The following is a 10,452-nucleotide window of genomic DNA, read 5'->3' as shown; positions in this document are numbered from 1 at the left end:
TTGTGGATGAAGTTGGAGCTAGTTTTCAACTACTCCCCCATGTAAACAGTTGGTTGGTGGAATAACTTAAACCCATAAATGATTTTGGGAAAATTGATATATTAGTGTCTACAAATGTAAAATGCACCCATTTGTACATTCTATTTTCACTGGTTTTATAGATACATAGGAACAAGCTTTATTTTTTCTCTTTATTTAGCTCTTCTCCGGGTCAATCCTTTGAATGCCTTAAAATTGTGTTATTTTCAGGAAAGTGTCTTCATTCTTTACTCTCCTAGAATCTTTTGTGCTGGGAAAAAGAAATCCAACAAAAACAAAGTCAAGAAACAAAGAAATACAGAATAACTGCACATATCTCACAAATATCCCAACAGACCCACCTACTGTAGACATAGTGGCATTCTGCAAGGAATCTTGTCCAAACTCTAGTCCCATAATTCTACCTAACTAAAGCAAAAACAGGTTTATGTCCATTATGCAAACTCAGTTTATTTCCCACATTTATTAAATATTCATTGGGTTGATGGATGATAAAACCGGCATGATAAGAATGAAGCATTACAATTTTAGTAGATTTATGAGAAAACGTCAGGAGTGTGTCATCTTTGTAAGGGTAGAGAGCATGAACCATTCATAATGAGACTACTTTTGGCCTTTTCACCATTAAACCTACTGGTCTAGAATGGTCTTTGTGACCTAGAGAACCTCACAAAGAATCTGACACCTCTATGGATAGGGCAAGGTTGCCACTGAACTCAAGGACATGGAAACAAATAGCCTTGGTCTGAGCTCACTTGGAAAAAACCCTAAAGGGTCATCCTTTCCTCATGACAGTCATTTTGACACAACTACAACCCACTCTGTTGACAGCTACAGGATTTACTCACTCCTTTTCCACATCCTGAATGGTGTTAGGAAGAGGCCGATTCCTGGTTTCTGGAAGGCAGAAGACAATCAGGCCACAAAGGATGGGGAAGACTCCATACATGATCCAGGGCAGGTGGGGAGAATACACCACTAAGGTCATGAGGAGGGGAGCCAGTACTGACCCAATTCTTGAGAACACATTATTGATTCCTGCAAATGTTGACCTTTGTGTGCAAATAACAATGCAGAGAAAATTTTGTAGAGATATATACATGCAACATCTTATTTATCATCTTGCTTTCAGTATGGGGTATACTGAAAAAGTTATTAAACACAGCAAACCTTTAATAGTGAGATTTACTGCTTTTTGTCCCTGTTTGATTTTCGATGTTGGCAATTGCTTGAAACCTCAGTTTCATCATTATTGAATAGCTATCAACGTAGCATGATTCTGTAGAGTGGTTCTTAAGGTAAATGGAATGATGCATTGTTGGGCATGGTACATTTTCAGGTATAAAGTTAGCTTTAATAATTGCTGGTTATTGGTTGTTGCCTTCATTTGCATCACCATTTATTCCTCTGACATCTAAACAGCTTCAATTTTATTCCTAAAATAAATGTCAATTGTTCCAGAAAAGTTCTGCTCAGAAAGCAAACATATGGCTTTTTGGTTCTTGTACCTGCATATAGTAGGGATGAGTTCTACAGACTGGACTGAAAAAGTAGCAAGGGCAGCAGAAACAGCACTGACTCCCAAAGTGGCTAAAATCACACGTAGAGTCTGCATTTCTGGAGAAAGGAAGACCAGCAAGAGTTAGAAAACCTTGGATGGAGAAATCCTTTAACCTACAAATAACTGTGGAACAATACTGCTGGAAGGTTGGTGGGGGGTTCAGATATATGATCTATTGCATAGAAACTGCACATCCCAGATGTTATGGAATGGTTCATACATGGATAAATGTGGACTGCAGAATGTCATGGCTTAAACAATGAGTGAAAAATTTTCAATCAGTAACTTCAAGTCTTCCTGCACTTTGGAGTAATTGTTACTTTTCCTGTGTTCCTGTGCACTTTGTAACACATAGATGTATTTACAGATAATAAATGCATGCATGCTTATTATAGGTCATTTATTATTATGTGTTATATATAACATTGGTAATTTCATATTACTTACTGTATATACATATATTACAGGTAATAACTGGAAATATGCAAGTATTGAACAATTTACAATTAAGAGTGTGGACAACCATTTTTGATGTAGGGCAGGTATTCTACCAAACAGTAACAGATTGTGCTTATTTGGAGTGGACAGTGGAAAGAGACACAGGATCTAATATTTCAGGAAAGAGTTAGGACTCGTATTCCCAGGATGCAATGTCACGCTGGGAAACATTAACACTAAAAATTCAAGAAGGAACCTATAAAATTCAATGAAAATAATGAAATAAGACCTTATGCAATGAAGAATGCTCTTGAATAACTCAGCAAATTTGCATGAGGTGGAGTGCAGCCCATCAGTCTGGGCCACAGATCACAAAACAAGTTAAACAATGAAAGCAGATGAGACTCTCTTGTTCCTGCCATTCATTTCTCTGATTGAAGGCAGGGATTTTTATTTCACGGTAGTCAAAGAGTTTCTCCTAAAATTCTTTTGCATTTATGGTGACTCAAATGGCAGAATTTTTAAAAAGGGGAATATCAAAGGGTGAATGAGATGCCAAGGCAAGAAGGCCTTAACACTGGAAAGCATCTAAGACAGACACGATGAGAGCACCGTGTGTGTGTGTTTGGAGATACAACGGCAAGACCAACCCCTTCCATGTGTATTAAAGCATGACTAGACAAGAGTCTGTGCCATAACTGGTATGAAGTGGCTCTGTGTAGTTGATACTGGTGTCCAGGTTCATCCTGCATGTCATGAAGACACCTGTGTATCTGAGCCACCCCTTGCAGACACTGGCTCAGTTGGAGCCTAAGACATGCCAACAATTAGTTACCAGGATAAATTTCAACCCATCGTAATAACTTCAGGGAAGCCTTCAGCTCTCAAAGCCAATGGCAATCTTTGCCGTACTGCACTAAAGACCCATATAACGTTTTGGCCACATATAAACCCACATAATTCCTGAGGACTGAGGGAAGCCAATTCCTTCTCCCAAACTCCGGCCTCTCTCACCTTTGAACAAAAAGGTGTTGACCAGAATGCAAAGTCCTGCCAGGAAGAAAAACAATGACTGACTGATCCGACGATCCATGTATTTCATTATCAAGAGGATAATGCATCTGGATATTAATGTGACAGCTCCAAAGAGGATCTGGAACATGAAGATACTGCTCCCCAGCTCCTGTAGGTTGAGTATCAAACCATAAAAGGGTACAGTGCCTCCCAGCCTGAAGTGAATAAAGGAATAAAGACAAATTTAATAAGGCTTAGATTCTAAAAAATGTCATTTACAATTTTGAAGACAAGTCCTATACTTGATGAAAATATTGTCCAGGTAGCTGAAGTCCATGTTACAGATGACATTTTGTCCTGCTTCATAGCATATTTCTTCTTAAGGCAATGATCTAAATATAAAATCATGTTGGAGAATGGGCTGTTTATTGCAGGTTTTGCTGAGGGCACAGGTGGGTGTACAAATGTACACATACTTCAGTAAAAGATATTAAAACACTCATACAGAAAAAGTAATATGAACTCCGGGTTGATCACTAAACTGGACATTATGAAGAATTCACCTGAAATACAGTTAGATGTTGGAAATTAGGGAGTATTTATTATTTATTTCTGCCAAGGTTCAACATCCTGTGAGATTCTCTTCTCTGCTCCCCAATGTGGACCCCTTCTTCACCTTAATCCTTGTGTTTGGGGCTGCAAGAACTCTTACAGCTAAAAGCTTTCCATGTGTTTCCTGTATTGAAGCATGTACAGACCTGACAGTTTTAAGTAACCTAAGAGCTATAACCACTGAACTATGAACCTTAAGCCTCAGATTTGAGACAAGGAAAGTGGCGGCTTAGTATACTTTCAGTAAGATATCGCAAGGATGTATGGATTTATTCATAGATCAGTAAAGGCTCTGGAAGAGACCTGGGCTGGTGTCATTTGAATTCCTGTGTGTGAATAAGGAAGAAGACAAAGGGGTTAGGGTGGGCCAAGTGATGTATATAACACCCTGCCAAGTTTGCAGAGCCTAGAGAGATAGATATTTGCAGCAGTCAGAGGAAAACACATTTCCTATATCACAAGAAATGCAGAGAGAGGCTAAAAGGCATTTGGGGGCCTCCAAAGAATCTATATAAAAGTGTCCAGGGTAGGAATCTACTTTGATCATCTAGTATGTCTTTGGTCATCTACTATGTCCTCCCACTCCATGGAATTTACCCAAAGGAAATTAAATTGGAAAATAAAAGAGCTGTCTGCACCTCAATGTTTATTGCAGCTCAATTCACAATAGGTAAGATATGGAAACAACCTAAATGCCATCAACAGAAGACTGGATAAAGGAATTATGGGATGTGTACTCTATAGAATACTATACAGCAATAAAACAAAAATGAAATCCGGTCATTTGCAACAAAATGGAGGAATCTGGAAAACATCATGCTGAGTGAAATGAGCCAGTCCCAAAGGGACAAATATCATGTTTTCCCTCATCGGTGACAACTAACTGAGCACCAAAAAGGAAACCTGTTGAAGTGAAATGGACACTATGAGAAACAGTGACTTGATCAGCCCTTGTCCTGACTGTCGAGGAATAGCTTGCTATTTTATTCCTTTTAACATTTTTTGTTCTGCTTAAGACCATTGGTTGAAGTTTTAAACTAACACACAATTATTCTTAGTCATTTAAATTTAACTGAAAAGTGATCCCTGTTAATTATAAGGGTGGGAATAAGAGAGAGAGGAGATGTACAGTTCGGCACATGCTCACTCGGACTTCCTCCAATGGAGAGCTAGAAATGTGCCAGGGGATTCCAATTCAATCCCATCAAGGTGGCATGTACCAATGCCATCTTACTTGTTAAAGTGATCAGTTTAAGTACATAATTGTTCAAAAAGATAGGATTAAGTGTCAAATGATTACATAAATAAGATCTGTGTCTGCAAATAATAATTGATAGAATTAAAAAGGAGAGAATGATCCCACATGGGAAGCAGGATATACAGCAGACTTCTAGAATGTCAAATGCCCTAAACAGCACTCTGGCCTCAGAATCATCCTTAAGGCTTTCTGATCTGGCTAAAAAGTCAATGAGAGCATTTCAGGCATTGAAAGCCAAGAAATTGTGGCAAAAATGACCTAAATGAAAGATCTCTGTGAGTGAGATCCCAGTGGAAAGAAGGGGCCATCAAAGAAGGCAGTACCTTTCTCTGAAGGGAGGAGAGAACTTCCACTTTTGACTATGGCCTTGTCTAAATAAGATCAGAGTTGGTGAACTCAAAAGTCTTCCATAGCCTGGGCAGCTCATGACAAGAGCCTCGGGTGATTACTGATGTCATAAATAAGAGTGTCAATTGTTAAATCAACAATGGGAGTCACTGTGCACTGCTCCCCATGTATTACCTCTGTCCTTAATGTGTTGTATTATCTGAATTAATGTTAAAACTACTACCCAAACAGTACTCTATACTCTGTGTGTATTTGTGGGTGCAGTCTGATGAAATCTTTACTTAGTGTATATGAAGTTAATCTTCTGTATATAAAGATAATTGAAAATGAATCATGATGAAGAATGGGATGGGAAAGTGAGTGGGAGATGGGATGGTTGTGGGTAGGAGGGAGGTTATGGGGGGAAAAGCTGCTATAATTCAAAGTTGTACTTCGGATATTTATATTTATTAAATAATAGTTAAAAAAACTAAATTATAGTATTGCAGGAAATGGGTAGAGGCCCCAATTAATCCACATAAATGGAGTTATTAGAATTATAAAAAAGTGATGTTGTTCAGTGAATAAAGTATATTTTTTAAATAAAAAAATTTGAAAAAAAGAAAGAAAACATTTTAGTTAAAGAGGATCCAAATCACAATCAGACAGTATTTTGAACTGATTTAGAATGAAAATATGTAGCTTCTCAAAATACTTGGATTATGGCTTTGATAATGTTTATGGGGAACTTACTGATTTTCATGGATATATCAGAATAGATTAAAGAAATCTTGAAAAAAATTACATTTCCCTACCTGGAACACACAGACACACACACACATACTTAGAAATAACAAAATACTTGAGATAATGAAGAAAACAATGAAATAGCAAACAATAATGTATGTGAAATTATATCTTTCAAAAACCTTTTAATCATATATCCTAGCAAGATAGTTTCCCCCACCCAAACAGTACACTAGTTATCCCTATCAGGTATGAAAATTAGGTAACTTCTTTACTTGTTACCATCATTTAAGTGATACAAAGAATGTATTGTGTATAATTTTATCCCTACAAATTCAACGCCTTAGATGAAATGGGTAATTTTCTTGAGAAAACAATTTGAAAAACAATGTGAAAACAGAAGATCAAATTCTCAGAAGTCATTTATATTATCGAAATTTAACCTGTAATTAACTATCTCTCCAGGGAAAATACTTCAGACCAATATGGATTCATTCTTGGGTTTTTAAACATCTGAAGCAGGAATAGTAACCCAACATAAATGAGAGTCCAGAAATTACATATATATATATATTTTTTTGATTTATAAAAATGCATAGTACCTTAATTAGGGAAGGGATATTTTTCATCTGGTGGGAGTCAACTGTCAGTCCATCATGAAAATATGAACCTTTATCAGTATCTCAAATTCAACCAAAAAATTAGAGACAAGTCAAAGGTATAATTGTGAAAAGCAAAAATTTGTGAGAAGAGAATATCTAATCATGGAGTAGCAAAAATTTCTTAAACAAGGTACCAGAAACACTAACTATAAAAAAAAACTTTATGTATAATAAGAAATTTGCTTCAGGGAGATTCAATATGGCTGAATGGGGAAAAGACATGCTGATTGTGACCAGGAGAACAAAATAGAAGAATTGTAGAGTGAGTATGTTTCCAGGAGAGAGTGGGAGAGGCATTTATAGTAGAAAATACAGAAACAAGAGATACCACAAAGCAGCAAGGACAGTAAATACACACAGTAGCAAGAGGGGACACCAATGGCAAACTCTGCAGCCAGAGGCTAGAGGAGATGCCATCTTGGAGTAAGGTGAGAGGAGTCTGCCTCTGCACATGTCACTGGTGACATTGCCTTGGGGTGAACCCTGTGGACCACACTGATTTTGAGTGCTAGCGTGGGGCAGGGTGCCCACTAACGGTATGAAGGAAGAGCACACTGCTTCCTTCCCATCCCCTGACAAGGGGGCCTGGGAACCAACAGGGAGGAAGAGCCACCTCAATAAGGCAAGCAGAGGCAGGTGCAGCTCACGTGCACATGACTAGGGAATTTTATCAGAGGGATAAATATGTGGTCCTCATTGACTCTAGCCTGGAGGGTTGGCAGGGGTGAGAGGTGTTCCTCTCCCTTCATTCTACCTTGGGCACTAGGAATCAATTTGCCAATGTGGAACACCAATAGGCAGTTGGCTTTGGGAATGCCTAGCTCTCTCTGTGGATGGGTAGGCTAGCAGAGCTGAGAGTGGATTCCCTGTCCCTTTGACTGTGGGAGCCCTGCTTACCTGAAATCTGTGACTACATGATAGGACTGGGGGTAGCTGGGTCTGGGTAAATCCATGTGTCTTGCCTCAGAGACTCAGAGTTCTCTAAGTGCCTGAGAGGGTCATTGCGTAGGGTTCTGTGTCCACACTGAGGACCACAGAGAGGATCTCTGTGGTTCCTGTGCTTGTGTTAATGGGGTGTGTAGCCATTGTGGGCTCACCATGAGCATTGGTCACCTTGGCAGAGAGGAGAGCAGGCTGTGATGATGCTGCCTGATGTGATCATAGTCTCCCAATGCTGACAAGAGAGGAGACTTACCATGCTCAACTTGGCTTTCATCGTCATGAAAGATTGTGAATACAGAAAAAGGTGCTATTAAAATATAAAGGAAATCCAAAGCCAAGAATAGGAATAGCTAGGATAAAATGGCAGTACCAAGTCATCATGAATGATAACTTCTTATATAAATGGCTTCATTCTACAATTGAAATATACCTTTCCTTTCTGAAAGGTTTAAAAAAAAGTCTTCCCTATTAGCTGCTTAAAAGGAATACAGCTCCCAAACAAAGATATGCTCAGATGAAAGTGAAAAGATAGAAAAAGATATTCCATGCTAATAAAAAGTAAACACAGCAATAGTGCCATCTTAATATCACAAACATAGACTTTAGCACAAAATCTGTTAAAAGAGACAAAGAAAGGCATTAAGTAATGATTCAACATGGTGTTGTGATTATAATATATATATATTTGCATATATATATATATGCATCCAATACCTTGTTTCTGGTTATTTAAAACAAATATTAATGCCTCTACAGTGAGACATATTCTTGAATATAATAATAATGGGATGTGGTGGAATGAGAAGGCCATGCCAAGATGGTCACTGGCAACAGAAACTGCCTGTCAACAGGCTGTGACTGGATGGTTTCAGAAACCACATGACAGTGGAGCCTGCTTGGCAACAGGCTGTGATTGGACGGTTTCAGAAAACACATGACAACGGAGCCTGCCTCACAACAGGCTGTGATTGTATGGTTTCAAAAACTGCCTGGCAACAGGGTGTGATTGGTTAGGGCATAAACCTCCCCTTGACTGGATTGGCTGCATTGGCTATATAAGCTGCTGTAGCAACTGAAATAAACGAGTCTTCAGGCTGCTTGCCTCAGGCCTGCTTTCACCTGACTCCGGAGTCTGTGTGGTGACTCCGTGCCTCTTGCCCCCACCACACTCTTCATCTCAGAAACGAATCCACAGCAACAATGGGAGACTTCAATACTACACTTTAGCCAATTGTCAGAAAACTGGACAAAAATCAACAAAGAAACACCAGAGATAATTGTCACTATGGACTAAATGGACAGAGTTGATATTTATGGCACATTTTATACCACAACAGAATACTTTTCATCAGTGCATGGATCTTTCTCTTGGTTCTATTCCCAGTTGGGGCACCGGATTCTGTCCTGGTTGCTCCTCTTCCAGTCCAGCTCTCTTCTGTGGCCCAGGAAGGCAGTGGAGGATGGCCCAAGTGCTTGGGCCCTGCACCCTCATGGGAGACCAGGAGGAAGCACCTGGCTCCTGGCTTCAGATCGGTGTGGTGCACTGGCTGAAGTGCGCTGGCCGTAGTGGCCATTTGGTGTGTGAAACAATGGAAGGAAGACCTTTCTCTCTGTCTCTCTCTCTCTCACTGTCTAACTCTGCCTGCCCACCCCCCCAAAACAAAAACAAAAACAAAACAAACAAACAAAAAAAACCACAAACACATGGGTACTTTCACAAAGATAGACAGTAGATCTATGGAACAGAACAGAAAACCCAAAAGTTAATACAGATCTCTACAATTAATTATTCCTTAACAAAGGAGCTAAAATCAATCCCTATGGAAAGAAAATTCAACAAATGGTGCTGGGAAAATTGGATCTTTGCATGCAAAAGTATGAATCTAGGTGCTTACCTTACACCTTATACAAACATCAACTCAAAATAGATCAAGTATCTAAATCTATGACCTCAAACCATCAAATTCCTAGAGGTAAACATCAGGGAAACTCTGAATTCATTGTCATAGGCAAAGACTTCTTAGAAAGGACCCCAGAATCACAGGAAATAAAAGCAGAAGTAGACAAATGGGATTACATGAAGCTAAGAAGGTTCTTTTCTGCAAAGGAAACACTCAGCAAAGTCAAGAGTAAACTGAATGGAACAAAGAATCTGCAGGAGGATGACTGCTGCTGCTGCTTCTACCACCACCGCTGCCACTGGGACCCATCCTGGGACAGACGGGTGAGACACACGCATGGTTGAGAGGAAGAGAAATCAAAACAAAGTGCACAGCGCCTGTGGGAAGAGGCGCAAACCAGGGGAACGAACTGAGAGATTGAACACACCACGATCCCTTGGTGTCTTCCCCTCTACCAGAGCTACAGCGGGCAGAGAGCAGCCATCTTGTTTGTTTACACTTTGGTGTGAAAGAGGGTGGGCTCTGCTTTTGCCTCCCAAACGTGCGAACTTCAGTGGCAGGAACAACATTGGTTTGGAGCGACTCCCCGCTCATCGCACAGAGGGCACAGTGATGGAGGGGCTGAATAACGGAGGCCCAGATGCTTTAGGGCTAACAAAGAAACAGGGAGACTGGCCCCAAGGGGCAGAGCTTGGTACCTCAAAGCTCTTGTACCAGCCTACTCAAGTTACCAGAAATAAACAAACACTAGAAAGTGGAGCTGCCTGCTTACACTGGCTACCGGCACATACCCATTGCAGCCCATAGCAGCATGAAAACAACCTGAAAATTAAGACAAACAGAAATGCCAAAGAACAAAGGAAAAATCCTGAATAAGAATGTAGAAGAACCTAGGAACTCACCAATGGAGCAGGCTAAACCATCTATAATAGAGGCTGAAGAAGAAGAATT

At 39.8% G+C, this 10,452-nt stretch overlaps 1 protein-coding gene across 1 annotated transcript in view; it reads right to left on the bottom strand.

The window, feature by feature from the left end:
* Nucleotides 1-228: 228 nt before the first annotated feature.
* LOC133764137 (steroid transmembrane transporter SLC22A24-like) overlaps nucleotides 229-10,452 on the bottom strand; it is a 42,755-nt gene continuing 32,531 nt past the window's right edge. The window contains exons 7-10 of the mRNA XM_062197814.1: nucleotides 3,053-3,267; nucleotides 1,548-1,656; nucleotides 888-1,091; nucleotides 229-289 (exon numbers count right to left, since the gene is read on the bottom strand). Of these exons, the coding sequence (XP_062053798.1) occupies nucleotides 229-289; nucleotides 888-1,091; nucleotides 1,548-1,656; nucleotides 3,053-3,267 (589 nt within the window). The remainder of the gene's footprint in view (nucleotides 290-887; nucleotides 1,092-1,547; nucleotides 1,657-3,052; nucleotides 3,268-10,452) is intronic.

This window comes from Lepus europaeus, chromosome 7 (assembly GCF_033115175.1).
Source record: "Lepus europaeus isolate LE1 chromosome 7, mLepTim1.pri, whole genome shotgun sequence".
Lineage (NCBI taxonomy): Eukaryota > Metazoa > Chordata > Mammalia > Lagomorpha > Leporidae > Lepus > Lepus europaeus.
This window is presented reverse-complemented; position numbering and strand designations above follow the sequence as displayed.